The sequence below is a fragment of the Ambystoma mexicanum genome, chromosome 7p (genome assembly GCF_040938575.1).
Source record: "Ambystoma mexicanum isolate Mex_15411 chromosome 7p, UKY_AmexF1_1, whole genome shotgun sequence".
In the NCBI taxonomy this organism is placed as follows: domain Eukaryota; kingdom Metazoa; phylum Chordata; class Amphibia; order Caudata; family Ambystomatidae; genus Ambystoma; species Ambystoma mexicanum.
In genome coordinates, this window is record NC_090939.1 from 87,883,807 (window position 1) to 87,901,221 (window position 17,415).

At 45.3% G+C, this 17,415-nt stretch overlaps 1 protein-coding gene across 3 annotated transcripts in view; it reads left to right on the forward strand.

Annotated features, from left to right (window-relative positions):
- RABL3 (RAB, member of RAS oncogene family like 3) overlaps positions 1-17,415 on the forward strand; it is a 171,632-nt gene that overhangs the window by 24,791 nt on the left and 129,426 nt on the right. For all 3 annotated transcript variants that reach the window (XM_069635837.1, XM_069635840.1, XM_069635838.1), the window contains exons 2-3: positions 12,283-12,374; positions 14,875-15,004. In XM_069635837.1, coding sequence (XP_069491938.1) covers positions 12,283-12,374; positions 14,875-15,004 — 222 coding nt within the window. The remainder of the gene's footprint in view (positions 1-12,282; positions 12,375-14,874; positions 15,005-17,415) is intronic.

Below are 17,415 nucleotides of genomic sequence, written 5' to 3' on the forward strand. Positions count from 1 at the left end.
GGGAATCAGAGTGGGGGAAATAGAGGAAAGAGTGGGAACATTTTCAATACGCAGCCAAATACGCATTACAATAATAGTAGTGACTACACATTGGATGATGTTATTTCCCCAATAGGACAGCCCAGGGCAGGGGTCGGAACCAGTGTCTATTCCCGTGAATCAGAGAGGACCCTACGTAGAAATGGGAGTCGGGAATAAGGAGCACCGCTTCCTTGTAGATACAGGAGCGCAAAAGTGTTCAATAGACCATCACTTGGTTCCGGATATACCACTGTCAGGGCAAAATAATGTTTCCGTAGGGTTCGCAGGTACACCAGTCATAAACCCAGAGTCCGAACCAGTCCCAGTTACTAGGACCATTCACTGAACATTGTCCCTTTCTCCTAACAGAAAATTGTGGGGAGAACTTGTTGGGATTGAACTTGTTGAAAAAGCTAGGTGCGACTATACATTGTACGTCAGACAGGGTGTTTCTAACGATTTGGCCACAAGATGCCCCTGTGTCAGAATTCATGTCAGAAACCTTGCCAGGAGAGTTAAGAGAAGTGCCAACCTGTATATGGGCGATGCATGACAACGATGTAGGATGCTTGAAGATAGAGCCAGTGAGGATCATTTTGAAAGAAGGAGTTACACTGCCAAGAATTCCCCAGTATAAAATTTCGGCTAACGAAGAGAAAGGATTGAAAAGTATTGTTTTAGATTTGGTGAAATTAGGGGTAATTGAAGAAATTACAGGCAGTACATGTAACAGCCCGATTCTTCCAGTGTTTTGAAGTACCATATCGTTTCATAATTGATTTGCGCGCACTAAACAAAGTAGTAGATCCACAATTTCCTTTGGTCCCAGACGTCACTACAATATTGACAATGATACCTGCATCAGCAGAATACTTTAGCGTAATTGATCTAAAAAATGTTTTCTTTAGCATTCCGGTGGACAAGGACAGTAGATATTTGTTCGCGTTCACATTAGGGGGACGATCATTTACATTCACGCGCATTCCACAAGGTTATACGGAAAGTCTGAGTATTTACAGTAGAGTGTTAAAAGAGCAGCTAGACATGCTAGAATTACCAGTGGGGTGTGTACTATTGCAATATATAGATGATCTGTTGATCGCTGCTGATACCGAAGAGATTTGTAAAAAAAGCACCGTATTACTACTCACACACCTAGCAGCACATGGCCTTAAAGCTAGTTTGAAGAAGTTTCAATATAATCGAAAGGAGGTAGCTTATTTGGGCTACCTACTTTCGAAAGAAGGGAGAAGGCTAACGCCAGAACGCATAGAAAGTATTTCTTGTATGCCTATTCCAAAGACACAGAAAGGAGTCGGAGCCATAATAGGCATGGCTTCTTATTGCCGGCAGTGGATCGGTAATTTCGCGTTAATTGTGAAGCCAATGGTGCTATTAACTAAGAAGGATGCAGTGATGCCTTTGCAGTGGAATGAAGAATGTCAGAGAGCGTTTGATCAGTTGAAAACTACATTACGTTCTGCTCCAGTTTTGGGCACGCCGAATTATGAAAACGTTTTTAGATTATTTGTATGCGAGAATGAAGGATGTGCATTAGCTGTTTTGACACAGGAACAAGGTGGAAGAAATAGGCCGTGCGGCTATTTTTCTTCTGCGCTGGACCCTGTAGCGCACCCACTACCACGTTGTTTGCGATCCGTCGCGGCGGTTGCTGCATTGGTGAAACAAACTGAAGGGATGGTATTGGGGCATACTTTAATTCTGATGGTGCCACATGCCATAGATGTCCTATTAAATAGGACACAGACGCAACACCTCACCTCCGCTAGACTGACAAGATATGAGATTATCTTGTTCGCGCCCAATATCCAAATTATGAGGTGTAGCGCTTTCAATCCTGCAGAATTAATGCCACTGCCCGTAAAAGAAATTGGTGACAACGAATCACCACCCCATGATTGCTTAATGGTCACTGAGGAAGAAACGAAGGGGAGAGTTGATTTAAGTGACATCCCACAAAAGTAGCTAGATGGAGAGTTATTTTGTGACGGCTCTTGTTTTAAACTACCTGATGGCACGACAACTGCCGCTTACGCTATCACTACCCTAGAGAGCGTTGTGGAAAGCAAAAGAAATCCCTACAACTCGGCACAAGCCGCAGAAATAATAGCATTGACCAGAGCCTGTGAGATTTCTGAAAATTTGAACGTGAATATCTATACTGATAGTCAGTATGCTTTTGGGGTGGTTCATAACTTTGGTCGACTCTGGGCTGAGAGGGGTTTCTTGACATCACATGGTGCCAGAATTCAACATGGCCCTTTGATTGTACGATTGCTGTCTGCACTCACATTTCCAAAGCGCCTAGCAATAGTGAAATGTGAGGCACATTAAAAGGTAACATGCAAAGTGGGAGAGGGAAACGCATTTGCAGACAGAATTGCGAAACATACTGACACTGATTTGAATAATAAAATGATGACAGTCTAGACTGAGGAAGTACCCTGTATGATAGAAGATGGAATTGCCACTGTGAAAGAGATGCAGGCCGAAGCCACGGCCGATGAGATACAAGGGTGGGTAAAGGGCTCTGCTGAGTTACATTTAGAGGGTTGTTGGGTGGACAAGGGAACTAAAAACTGGATGTTGTTGAGAAATTCTTATGTGACTGCAATGGTCAGAATGGCTCACAGCCCTACTCACATCTGTGCGAAAAACATAATACAGCACCTATCTACGGTATGGCAGAATGCAAACATAAAGAAGAATGCAGAGAGGTTGGTGCAGAACTGTATCACGTGTTTACAACACAATGTAGGAAAGGAAACAGTGACTCCAATAGGCAGTTTTGGCCCGCCCTCTTTGGCTTTTGAGGTAATCCATTTTGATTTCATAGAGATGGAGAGGTGCCAAAACTTGAAATATGTCTTAGTGGTGATCTGTGCATTCAGGAAGTGGGTGGAGGCATATCCCTTAAAAGACTGCAAAGCAATGAGTACGGCAAAAGTAATGCTTAAAGAATACTTTTCCCGTTTTGGCTTGCCCCGTGCCATATGGTGAGATAATGGTCCACATTTTGTGGGCGCAGTGGTGTTACAGATATCTGCAGGTCTTCAGATTGATAAGAGATTTCATAGTTCGAGGCATCCGAGTTCGGCCGTCTTGTTGAGAGGCACAACGGAATCCTCAAGTCAAAAATTAGCAAGATATGTGCAGGGAGCAAGTTGAGTTGGGTGGATGCATTACTGATAGCGCTATTGTGCATGCGTACGTCTGTACAGGCTAGAACTGGGCTCTCCCCGTATGAGATTGTGATGGGGAAGCCGGCGAATGTTTGGTGCGCACCTCAGCCAAAGCGACTGAGTGAAGTGGAACATCCTGTACTTAGCACTTATTGTGGCCTTGTAATGCAGAAATTGCGTTTGATTCATCAGCAGGTGCAGGAGGCTCTACCCGTAAGATATACTGGTCCGGAGCACGCGCTGGAGCCAGGCGACTGGGTGCTGCTTAAGAACTTTGAGAGAAAATTGTTGTTAGCATCCAGGTGGCGCTGCCCCTATCAAGTGCTTCTGGCAACGCAGACGGCAATACGGGTGGATGGGAGGAAGTCGTGGATCCATGCCACCCATACCAAAAAGATCCCATCTTCACTGAAAGACTTGCCCAATCCGGACGACCAGAAAGAGACAGCGGTCCCAGAAACGAAAGAAACTGCTGCCAGTCCACTGCCGCTAAATCTGTCCAAGCGGGAAGTGAAACTCGAAACAAAGCCTGTAAAGATTGCCAAAAAGGGGGAAGGGCAAAGAGTGCCCCAACGCTGCCCAGCAGAACCAACATCACTGTTGGCCGACACGAAATCTGCATTGCAAATAACGTCAGATACTAAACGTGTACCCATTCGGCGCCCACCAGCACTTGCCATTGCGCCAGAGCCAAAGACCGAATCCGCATTACTGTCGCGGCGCACACCAGCATCTGCCATTGCCCCGCAGGCTGACGCTGAGCCTGGATCTGGAAGTGCACCGGCACTGTTCACGGATCACACAATACCAGGAGTGAGGCGATATGATTTGCGGCCTCGAAAGACGGAGTGATCCACAGTTCTTTGGTGTTTATGCTAACCTCTGGTTCCGCTCATGGACGGAGAAGGAACTAGAGGTGTAGAGGAGAGAAGTGTGAGAATTGTGCAAATCGGACAATTCAAGACTCGCGGCTCCTCGGTGCGATCATAAAAAGTACATGTGTCCTGAACCACAGCGGACAAGCTGGGCGCACATGGTACAAAGGCAATAGAGAACTGTTCAGAAGTCCTCTGAGCAGTATGAGAGAGAATAAGTGATCTTGCCTAGAATGAATAAGCAAACCAGGCTGCAAAGGGCTGGCAGACTAAACTGTTGACAATTCCTTTGAACTTATTGACATCCGGACAAGTGCGACGAAGAGAGATATCCACGACGAACTTTGTCAGGAAGAAGGACGGTGAGAAAAATGTCGGGACCGGTTTCAGCCTCCTCCTGCACCACTGCTGAGAATGAGTTAGTTATAAAGACTGTAAACTTAGGGAAAACGCGTGGTAAAAAAGATTGTATGCTGGCTTTGATGATAATCATGTGCTTCATGAGTGTGGTAGCACCAATAACGACAGCCTTGGTGTTATGGTATGTGGAGTCTATACACCCATTGGGAATGTTTTTACTAATAGTTAATATGTCCACTACTGAAAGCCCGATTCAGGTGATTACTTATACCTTGTCCCAAATGGAAGAGAGACACAGAGAAGGGTATGGGAACAATACGCTATTACTCATCATGAATATGCTGCATGCAATTCTAAAGAAAAATAATTGCTGGGTATGCGCCCATTTACTGCAGCATGCGGGGTAAGGAATAGAGTCGTATGTACAACCATTACCATTCAGTTCTGCATGCAATGCATCTTTAAGTGCAATGTTTTATGGGAAGTGGAACAAGAGTATTAAGGGTCAATTAGACAGAACAAATATGAATGAGTTTGAGGAAATAATTATGAGGCCTGTGGGTTTTTCCATATTCCACAAAGCACAAGTGATGATCCCAGAACCTACGCCAAAAGGTACGTGAAAAATAACACGACATAATAGACAAGATAGATTGTGCCCACCAGTTAAAACATCTGTGATGACGTTTCGTGTAAGAACCGACGGGAATAAAGATGCAATCCCCCTTCTTACACAGTGAATTATAACCCGAGAACTGTCCCTTGTTGTCTAAAAAAGAAAGGCTCCTATTTAGTAGGAACATTTACTGGATGCATGAATACAGCGGTACTAAAATGGGAAATAGAACCAGTATATGTGGGAGATCCAGTCTATTTTATATGTGGAGAGAAAGCATATCCTTGGTTGCCCAGAAACTGGGGAGGTACATGTTACCTAGGTCTACTGTTCCCGGGAGTGTTCCTCTTAGAAACAGCAGACATGGCCAGGCTATCCAGATCTAGAATCAAAAGGAGTAGCAAAGGTGTTTTGATAGCGACGGATGTAGCAAAATCATTCATTCCATTCTTGTCCCAGTTAGTGAACTCCTACAACATAAGGCAGCTGTCCAGAATACTAAAAGATACCATAAACACAACGACAGATATACTATTTACCATGACGTTGGAAGAAAAAGGAATTTGGTTAATGACGCTGCAAAATAGAATGGCTCTCGATGTAATCCTGGTTGATCGTGGGGGAATTTGCAAGATTGTGGGATCAGCGTGTTGCGTATTCGTAGATGACTATTCCCCTACGATTTTTGAAGGAATAAAGAAAATGCATGTCCTAAGCTCCGAACTTCCTACTGGAGAAGGGGCTGGGGAATAGAGTCCTAGTTTTGGGGGATACTGCGTTCTTGGGGATGGAAGTTGATTGCGATATTAGTAGTGGTGTTTGGAATATTAATAACGTGCTGTTGTTGCAGCAACTAAGAGTTCGTTGAAACACAACGTAGGCAGCTCCGGGGAGGAATGCCCGGCTCCCTCCCGAATGTAGTCTTGAAGCAGAGCCGCAGGGCATTTAATCATTTCACAGCTGCCAGCCAGTCTCGTTATATGGTAGAATATGTTAGAATAAAGCAGCTAAAGGCTTGAATTATGCTCTTCTTACGCCCCCCTTTTATATGGTAGAATATGTTAGAATAAAGCAGCTAACGGCTTGAATTATGCTCTTCTTACGGCCCCCCTTTTCCGAGCCCTGTAGAGCGTGTCGGCTCCCAGGACACGAATAGCACCACATAGATAGCAAGGTCTGGAAGGTGACTCTTCCCCCGTATGTAGCTTGCTTACAAGAACAGAAGCACTGTGTTCTGTTCAACAAAGAAAAGATGTCTCCGCACTTGCAAGGTTGTATATTGTTACTAGAATAGATATTTGAAGGTGTCATATTCGTCGAAAGTGTCCATCATCAAACCGAGTTCAAAGAAACCCAATAAAGGGGGGTGTTAAACATGTCACAGCTGATTGTATGATATGCATTTTGTATATATGTAACTGATGTACGTAATTCGTTCTCTTGCGTCCCTCGAGGTCTAGAGATGCACGTCGCGGAGCGTGAGACTGAGTTGGCCAACTGAGACTATTTGCTTTGCAATAAACCCTAGCTTTGGGAATACAGCCTCGTGTCTGGCGTATCTATCGTGTGTGCTGACTTGCCTTGTTTCCATAATGTGAGGGACACCTAGGGGCCCCTTTCACCTGAGGAGGGGCATCGGATTTCTTTTTCGTATTGAAGGAGGCGGGGGCACTTTTCATGCTTGTCGCACCAACCGCTGAAAGGCCAGTTGGGAAGACACATTTCATAGTTTGTTACTGTGTTGTAGTTTACTGGAAACTGTTAACAAATATACCTTCACAACACTGCACTTTCCAGTAACACCTTTAATTGGATCTAGGCCTCTGCAGAAAATAAACTTTAAAGTACATCTCAGCCAGCAAGGACGTCTGCGGACAACGCCATCTCTTAGCCTGCTGCGCACCCCCAAATAGTGAAAGGGGGAGGCAGAGCAGCAGAAGGGAAAGCTTAGGCTGATTATCAGCTCACAGAGGGAGGATTCATTCTGAACTGGCCTTGCACACCCTTCATTTGGCTGCCTGGTTCGATTTACAAATGGGAATGCCTGTCATTCATTTATTGTTTACATTTATATAGCGTGCTTAACCCATGGGTGTCTAGGTGCTTGTTTCGTCTTGGTATGTGTCATGTCCACGCGTACGTACGATCGATCCACGACCATACGCGTATAGCCCTTTAGAACGCTGCAGCCAGGTGCCTGGAAGTTGGCATGGCAACGTTGGCGTCCCGTCCTTTCCTGTTCCCGTTATCGTCAACGTCGAGTAGCACGTAACGTCATCACATGACCTGTATTTAAGCACCTCCCACTTGTTGCCCAGTGCTTCTGATTTGTATTAGTGGCGTTACGAACGTGGCTTGTGTATTTCCTTGTTTCCTTGCCCTTGTTTTTCCCCTCCTTGTTCCTGGAACTCTTGTGCCTTGACCCGGACCGTTTATTGGATTTTCGCCTCGGATTTCCCCTTGCTACGCGCCTGCTGGATCTGTGTTATGACCATGGAAAGCTAACGGAACTGCCTTGTTCGGCATCTCTGGTGGTTTTTCCTTCCAGGTTCTGCTTCTAGAAGGTGAGTGACTGCAGCTGCTTCTGCTCGGAGTGTGAGCACTGCAGTTGTCAGGGTGGCACCCGTGTATCTTTGGTCCATCTCACTTCAGAATCCTGCCTGCCCTCTTTTGAGCCTTTGTCATGGCGTTTGTCTATGGGCACTTGATTTCCAATAGTGCGGAATCTCCCCTTTGCAACAACAATGGGGGGACGTTTATCTAGATCATTGAGCCCATAGTCCCACCTTTAATTTTCCCATGCGTTGCGTCTTCTAGAAGCTCCTCAACGGTTTTCCTCTCCAGCTTCTCCACAGCTATGGATGCCACCGTTTCATGGGTGCTCAGCCAATGGCAGGGGGCAACTTCTTTCTCGCGGCCAACACCAGTTGCTCCCTTGCCCCAGTTCGGTTATGTCATGTGTCTGTGGAAGGTTGCCCGCTGTATTCAGTAGTGGTTAGTTACCGGTACTATTGAGGGAGTTTTCATAATATGTTGCTATGAAATTCATGGTAAATCGTGTGTTATAGCTGAAGATTGCAGGGTAGAGCCTGGATTGTACGTACAACCCCTGCTAAAAGCATTGTGAGGATGGCATGATTTCTCTGCCCATTGGCTGGCTTCCTGTACTACGCTCTTGATCCCACCTACCTTATTCAAGCATGTGAAGTTAGCGCATTCTTGTCAGTCATCCTGCTCCAACTACTTCAGGGTGCAGGCAATACAGATAGGGCACACCTCCATGTGACAAACGAAGATGAGACACTAGCCGTGTCATTATTTCCCCTATACGTCATGGACGTCTGCTATGACTAACTGGTGCCTCTTTCCCCACATGGGCAAAACCGGGAGGGATCCATGCTAGATCAGCAGGCATGCGCAAAATGCACCAAACATGGGATCACATTTGTGGGAAATCTCACTCGTTGTTGGAAATATTTCACCAGCTGTGTTTCTTCCTTAGCAACTCTCTGATTGCAGGTTTCCATTGAGCACCAGCCTGGCATGGGAATGCTAGGAAAATCTTCACATGCTTTTAATCAATGTGACGAATCCCTTGATGCCGTCAATTCTTCCCGAAAGGGGGAGCCTTCCCACGGGCCAGGGAGGTGAGGCCGCTACCCGATAGTCCCCCTGGGGGTGGCACTCAGCAGGAGGCTCCCATGGGAGGGGATCCCCTCAATGGAGAAAGGGAAGACTATTGGGGGAGAACTGCTATAACTACCTCTCTAACCCCAAAAACACCCCCCCCCCCCCAACATTGATGGGGGGGGGGAGGGAGTCCATCCTCTTTACCTACTCCTTCTACTCATAGTTACTTTATGCAGAGTAGACCCGTCTGAGTGTGAGAAAAACCATACTGTGATGAGGAAAAGTGAGGAAAACTTAAAAGCCTATAGCTCTATAGATACTGACGCGAGGAAGAAGAAAAGAGGAGTGAAGCACCCTCCGTGGAACCAAAGTCAACATACTAGCTCTAAACCACACACGAGCGGATCAAAGATAAAAAGAGAGGAAAGACTGCTCTCGTAGTCTGATCTTCCATGGAGGAACCGGGAGCTGCAGCGATCTGCAGTGCGGAGAACAGTTACCGAAAGCGACTGGGTCACTGACCAGACAGCAGAGTACAAGAGTCGCCCTCTTCCTTGTACTGGCAACAATCCCACAGGACTTTCTATGAGAAACAGTGCTTGCCAGGATCGTGAACCAGGCCCGATTTAAGAGACAATATAAACTTGAGAAAGGGGTCTGGAACCCGAACACTGAAAGGATTGAAGAGTTGTATATGCGAAACAATGCCTGGCAGCAGCCCTACAGATAAGGGGTGTATCAGTCACTTTTACTCCCTTTAAAAAAAGAGAAAAAAGGCAAATACTCCAGAAAATTCAATTAGGGGGTAGAAATACCTCCAACAAAATATTGGAAATAGAAACATAGGACCTTTGTGCTCCTGCTTTCACCCACACAGCTCCATGGATATGTTTCGACCACTAGTGCACATATCATCGCAGTAAGAAACTACTAATCTTACTGCCTGATTGGAAGAAGTAAACCTGCATCTTTTAATGTAGGTCAAAGGAATAATTATGACAAAAACATTTCTATTTTCCAGGTAAAACATTTTTACGCGTTTATAAAATACTCACATTGGGAATTGGACTTACATTTTTACTCCCTAAAAATCATTTTACTCCCAACTTTAAAAAATAGGGAGTAAAATACTCCCACTTCAAAATCGTATCTGGAGCACTACCTACCAGGATAGTGAACCGGGCCCGAGTGAGAGATGGTATAAGCCTGAGGAAAGGGCCTGGTACCCACATAACTGGAAGAGAAGACCAAGGGGAGAGAGATATCCTTGACAAAGTTCAAGAGAAGACAGGTGGTGGAGAGTGCGATCCCCTGCCAACAGAACTGAAATCATTGGGAATATTGAAAGAGGCCCCAAGAAAGGCTTGGGGAAGGGAAAGACTTTCCCCCCATCTTTGTGGAACTGTAAAACATTGCAGAAGTAGTCCTGGGGAAGGGAGATCTCCCCCTCCATCTGTGTGGAACCATATAGAAAGGCCTAGTGACGGCCACTTTTGTGGAGTCGGGCAGAGTTAGTTATATAGTGTAAGGGACGGAATTGGGGTTGGAACATAGGACAGTGGACTATATTTCTTTTAGCAGACATTCTGACAGCATCCTTAGTTTTATTTGAGGCTGGGAAATTCCTCTTAGATATAGGGACAGAAAGGGTTTTTCCTTATTTTCTATGACCTGGTGCCAACAAACGTACAACCTTTGTGTCCCGTGCCTACTTCTGCACCCTTACAGTACATTTTATATTCCCTATTTGCATGAGTTCCCACAGTTCTTTGGACTCTTGATTACTATTGTGCAGGGGTATCGACCGATGCCATCCGAATGGCGTTCTTCTTTCAGTAGTCTTTCCTCCCTTTCTAACATGTAACAGGCGATCTATCATTATGCGTGTTGTAGTGCCAGAGGGACGGTTTACTACTAATGGTAATCAGTCGTTAATCTCATTCCTAGGGCCTGCGTAAGCGGAGTTCCCTGTCTACTGTGCTGCTGCATGCAACTGTTGAAATGTAGTCGCATGAGAAATGAGTCCTCCTGTGCCCTATTATAAACTAACATTTCCATGCGTGCTGCCTCTTTCACGACTATTTGTCCACACATGTCCGCAGACTTAGAAAGTAAATTATCATAATATTTTAAGCTAGGGTCTTTATTTAAGATTAAAAGAGTATGCAAATGAATGCAGCCTTTTTTAGAAAAGATAGCATATTGGCTTCCTCTGTCTAATACTGCTGAGGTATGGCCATCAAATGTAACCGTTCTGACCAGTGGCGTGCCCAGACTCTTTTGACTGGGGTGGCCCAAGTGGGGCACTCATTTATGCAGGGGCGGCATGAAGTACGAGTGCACACACACACATAATGATTATAGTTTGGGATTAGGGCAGACGATATGGACCAAAGGTCATATCTCAATATTGTTTGCCGTATTACAGGTGCCAATGATTGCGGCATCCACATCCCATCGAGTCCTATAGGACTCCATGGGAATGGGGATTTACCAGCGTCTCTGCCAGCCGTAATATACCGGTAATACCGGGATATCGGACGGCAGAGATGGTACGGTAATCTCCCGGTATCCTGCCGGAATTACTGGCGGGATACCTGGGGAATTGTAATGAGCCCCAATGTCTGCAAAGAAGGCTGAAAAACCACTTCAGGTCAAGGCTGAATACTGGGACTAGCCAGAAGAATACTTGAGGTGATAGCTCAGTAGGAGAAGAGGAGAAGGACCCTTGTCAAGATCCTAAGGAAAAGCTCACGATTGTACTGCCCATACCAACCCAGGGGAGGGAGAGAGGGCTGGCAAGGGCGCAAGCATGGGGAGGCCAGACTGAGGGACGTGTTCTGCTGACGAGTCACTCTTCCTCTGTTGGGCGAATAAACTCCCAGTATGTGCCTGCCGCAAAGTCCCTGCTGAGCCTGCCATTGACTGGGGAAGGGAACAAGGGATAGGAGCGGCTGCCACAAGGAGTCAGCAGCATGGAAACAGTTCAGAACGAGGAAGTAACAGCCAATCTCAGACAGGATTCCAAACACAATCTGCAGTACGAGTGACTTTGCCAAGCACTGTTTCATGTTGACTGCCCTTAAATATGCACTATGGCCTCTTAAACTGGAAGTGCTATTCAATGTTCCCTGCTAACGGAACTGCCATCTTGGAGTGGTGAAGTGGTTTGGTGTCCTTCCTGTGTTTCCAATGTGTCATCCCCTTTTTCGTCATCTCTTCTCTACATATGAATTCCTCCAGATTCCTAGTCGGATGTTTGTGCTCCAGGCATTGCAGACCTCCAGATGGGGCCCATTGAAAGTTCCCAGCTATTACAATGGGCCCTTCTTGGCCATTCTTTCCATACTCTGGAATGCCATCAAACATTTGCAATGGGTTTTGGTCGCCATGTCCAAAAAACTGATGGAAAAGGGGCAATTCGAGTGTGAAGTGAGAAGGCGAAGGTTGTGTAAAAACACTAGAGTTTATCACAAACCATACCAGCTACCTGGTTTTGTCTCACTGCCAGGGACAGTTAAGACTGCTGTTTTCCTCTTGTGTAAATCCTTACTCTGGGCCTTCTCTTTTTTTGCAGGTGTTGGGAAGTCGTCGCTTGTTCACCTGCTCTGCCAGAACCAGGTGCTGGGAAACCCCTCGTGGACGGTGGGCTGCTCTGTGGATGTGCGGGTACGTTCTGTTTCCAGTTGCTATATCTCTTTAAGAGCAGGTGAAATAACTGCTTGCGGCTGGTATTCTGTCCCCACGGCCTCGCATGGTCTTAAATCCCTGGCCGCCAGTAGGCGTCCAGACCGGAATATCTGCAGGAACTCCGAATGCAAGAGGTGCGTTCCTTGTAGAAATATAATTCATGTTATATATGGGATAAAGTACCCCTATAGTACGTTATAAGGATGTTGCAAGACACAGAGGAGTTCTGTGTTCAAAGCCGAATTCCTTTATAGGGTCACAGAGCTAAGCAGGGACTTTCAATATCCTTTTTATGTACAGTAGTGAGTATTCTATTCCTTATAATGCATGGCCACACACTGTCATCCCCTTCACTACCTGGCCTCTTGCTTGATCTTGATGGTAGGTGATCTTCCATTTACTGATCCATGTAATCAATATAGAATCTGTTTGGATTTAAAAAAAAAACGAATATACAGCTTTGAATGCATTGCAAAAAAATAATTTAAACAGTTTAATACAATGCATCGACAAAAACGCTTTCTTTTTGTGATTTAAAATAAATAATAACATCCAGATTCTGGTTCCCGTGTGTTAAACTCCAGCAGTGCACAAATGAAACGTTCTACCATAAAGTTCCTTGTCATTTAATGGCTGTAAAGTGCCACAGAAAACCTTTTTACAAGCGCAACTCCCTACCCTACCTGAGACTGCGTCATATGCGGACCCCTGTTTTCTCCCTTAGTTGCTTGTAGATCTCTTGCTCCCAAAAAGGCTGCCCGGCCTGTTGTTGATTGTTGTTGTTGGTTCCCTGCTCCCTTGCTTTCCTCCCCCTATGATTTGTAAAGGGCTCGGTTGCTTCCCGAAGCTAGGTCTCCCCTCAGTAAATGCCCTAATAATAATAATAATAATAATAATAATAATAAAAGTAAGGAATCTGGAAAGTGTGGCACAGCTTTAATTAAGGGCTGCAGTGGTAGCTGGAATTCTGCTCTCTGCTATCTCAAGATGTCACAACTGAAGTGTAATAACTGATTAGAGAGCAGCTGTGCTGTCATTTCCTAGTACAGGTCAGTGAATTAGTTCCAAGCCTTTATACTGATTTTGCAGGGTGCAGAATGGTGACCATAGGACACTCATGTGGCTGAAAATCTCCCTTTTTTCTGATAACATTACTTTAAGTGTCAGACTTATTGCACGCGTTCTTTCTATGAATATTTTTAAGCACTACATGTGCACCGTCCCTGTCGAGATTCTGGTGTTGAGATATTATTATCCGATATTATTATTATTTTTTTGATTGAAATTATTTTTATTGATTTTACAACAAATACAAATCACACAGACACATGCACAATAGGCAAGTAACAATAAACACATCAGAAATATACTAGCAACAGTACATCAATTACCCCATATGGAAAAGAAAAAAAACAGTAAAAAGAAAAATAGAAATAAAAACCCAAAGGAGGCTGGCATGGGCAAACTTTATTAGAACCCGCTCTACAGACCAAACCCTTCTTGTGTATGTGACTGAGACGAGTTACCAAACGCATCATGCACCCAGCGCCTTAATGCTTAATGAAATGGTGCATGTGCGCAAAAATACATCTTTGGACCAAACCCAGGCTTGCACTGGCAGCATACGGTATCAGCAATGAGACCGGCTCGCCCGGCCTTCTATGCCTTGGGAGATAAAGATGTTGCGTTTTAGGGTGGGGGCCGGAAACAACTATGTATTGAAAGTTTTTGGAACCACCAAGTGTTTCACTGAGCGCGTTCCAGGACCCTGAGCCCAGGCTCCTTGCACCATCTAGCACCAGGGCACGATAGCTTCTGTTAGACATCAGCCTTTCCCTGTGGAGTTTAAGGATTCTATGTACCGTTCCTTTGTAACATAAACATTGCAGGGGGACCGCCATAGGGTGACAGCGCAGATGCATGAGGGCTGGCCTACTTCTACTAACATCAGATTGCATCCGATCGGCATTGTTGCTCTATTTTTATTATTTCCTAGAGTAGTGTGAGCAGCTGGGTTTCAGGCATGTAGGAGAGAGCAGGAGCATGAATACTCAAAGCATCTGTTTAATCGGTGGACGAAAGAAGACCAAAGATTCATCTTGCCTGACCTTGAAGAGGTGTACGTGCTATTAATAGCCTTATTGCTAACCAAGTGTATTGCCATAGTGTTTAATGGACAGATTCTTCTACTATAGGACCCCTCTCGCACTGGCGACCGCTCCATAGGTTTGGGCACAAGCAGTACTGAACGGTATGTGGTTTGGCGGTGCCAGCCATGCCTCGTAGTGAGCCAGCGAGGAAGGCATTCAAATGGCACTGACTCCCCAGTCGCGCCCTTGCTGCTCCTCCACTTAGTTTAACCTCCTCTGGACCTGCCACTCACTGCTTAGCTAGATGCACAGCAAGTTATGTCTTCTTTTCTCTGTCCATCACAAGCTCCATTCCAACCAGTGAAGGAATTGTTTGGTTTCTTCCACAGATTCACGACTATAAGGAAGGGACGCCTGCGGAGAAGACATACTACACTGAGCTCTGGGATGTCGGCGGGTCCGTGGGCAGCGCCAGCAGCGTGAAGAGCACCAGGGCTGTGTTCTACAACTATGTTAATGGTGAGAGGGGGAATCCTCAAGAGAGTCAACTCCATGATCTACCGGGTGTATTCACTGTGAACAGCTCTGGTCTGGAAGGACGTGTTCTGCGGGCTCAGACTAGATCCTGTGCTAATCTGTAGCTCACCCTGTGGATCCAGTATACATATCTACAATAGTGGGGAGTGCTTAGAAACAAAGGGAAAGACACATCGCCTGCTGTGATTGATACAAGCGTAAGACTACACTCTGGAACCTCCTCACGACTCCACATCCCATCGAGTCACTAGGCCCTGAGAAACTAGAATCGTACGCTGTATAATCCTAGGTGATAATGCCCTTCCTCGGTCCAACTGAGATTCGTTGCTTGAAGTAAATAAAAACAGAAAAGCTTTGTTATTGGTAACCTTTTGGGGATCAGGGTGCCAGATAACAGAATATTCTGGATACTAGAATGTCTGTAGTCCGGACTGGAGAGTGCCAGAAGACTGAGCAAAAAGTCTGGATAACCAAGCATTCTTGACTTCTGCTATACTTACTCCCAGAAATCATTAGTATCTTGACATATCTACTAAGCATTGTAATATCCGGAATGTTTCCATTAATGGTAATGACCGGTAATGGTGCCAGATATCCACATTATTGGTATTGATCCCTTGCTGCTCTGCATTTCTTCCTCGCTGTCAATGCTAACCAGTAACTAACATCTGAAGCAGAGTTGGAACTCTCCTCAAACTAGTTTACCGTTTCACTGCAGATCGGGGTTGAAAGCCTGCGATTCAAATGTTCGAGGGAGGAAAGACTGAAGATCATTTTTCCGAAATAATCTTTGGTCTTTTCCCCCCTGAACATTTACAACTTGGCCCCCGCCCACTCCCCCACCCCACCAACCCCCTTTCTCAACTTGTGTCACTGCGGTGCCTGTTCCGTTTCACTTCCGTGATCGGTAACCGCCGCAGCAGGGTCCTTTTCTTCTTTTTCTTTTTTTCTCCTTTTTTTTCCGGGACGGCTGCGGGGGACACCCCCACAACCCTCGCTCACAATATAGTGAGTAAGGGCGCAGGAGAAAATCCTGCAACACTCCTTTTTAAATTTTCGGCCGTTCAGAACTTTCAAACGGCCGAAAATTGCCCAAATCACGCATTTCAGACACTTTGTATCGGTCATTTTGCCCTAAACGTTTACTACACCTTTAAATTCTTCAGAGAATCTGCTTCCCGCCCATTACTCAGCCTCTTGTTGCATGTATCGTGTTAACCATAGTAAAAGGATCTGTGTCTTGATCACAATGTCTTGACTATAGATTCCTGCAATCTCCACCTCATTTGAAAGATTCTCTAAATCTCGGCCCTCTATGCATGTCGTTATTAACACTCCCTGAACAACTATCCATTCTATCCTGTTTTATTATATAATACTGTTACAATATGGTATTAACATTATTTATAGATTTATGGATTGCTTTATTTTGGACTAATAACTATTTTCATAAAAGCACCTTGGCCATGATACAAGGTATTTGTGGAGATGAGTGTTGCAAGTGGCAAGTTAAAAGCACAATACGACATTAGTTACATGTCTTTTATATCATGAATTTTATAGTGAAACGCATATATCGAGTATTTGAACGACAAACCCAAAAATAGCTCCTGTGCTCCAGAGCTCTGGTGGCCTGACACTTGAGCATGTGTCCAACAGAGTAGGCGTCTCAAGCGGGCATTCACCCTTGGCCACGGATAGGTATACAGGAGAGGGGCTGTCCAATACACTGGAAGGCAATGAGGGAGGAAAGCAAGTGCAGTGCCCCTCTAGGCAACATCAGCTTACCCTCAGAAAAGAATTCCTTGGTTAAAAGGGTGTGGTTTGGGAGGTAGAGGGAAGGTTCTGCAGCTTGCTTTGGAGAGAAGGGGAGGGAGGGAGGGAGGTAGGGAGAGAACGATCGAGAGAGGGAGGGAGGGAGGGAGTGAGTGAGTGAGGGAGGGAGGGAGGGAGCTATATATATATATATATATAAGGAGCGGCATACAAAGTGAATGTGGGGGCATTAGTCAGGCTCCTAGGGAAACATGATGTACATGTGGGTAAGTGAAGTATGTCTTGGAGGCAGTTATCCTTGCAATAGTCCACCTTCCTAGACACCTAGCATGAAAGGAGTGAAATAATACTCGGCCCCAGCATCTAATCTTTACATTTACAATTTATTTTCCAGTTTATCAATAGTGGATTTTCAAGTCGTTGCTATCGCTCCTTCCTTTCTCACCCTCTTGTCTGTTTTACCATATTCCTCTTCCCCTGTTTAAGAGGTGAGATTATTTTATTTCCAAAACCTGTAAGACTTGGAGAGATGCAATTAAAAATGTTAATATGCAAATTGGCTCCCAAAATGAACTATCAAAGTGACTCCCGCAGGGAGCGATAGGCAGCCATTTGAG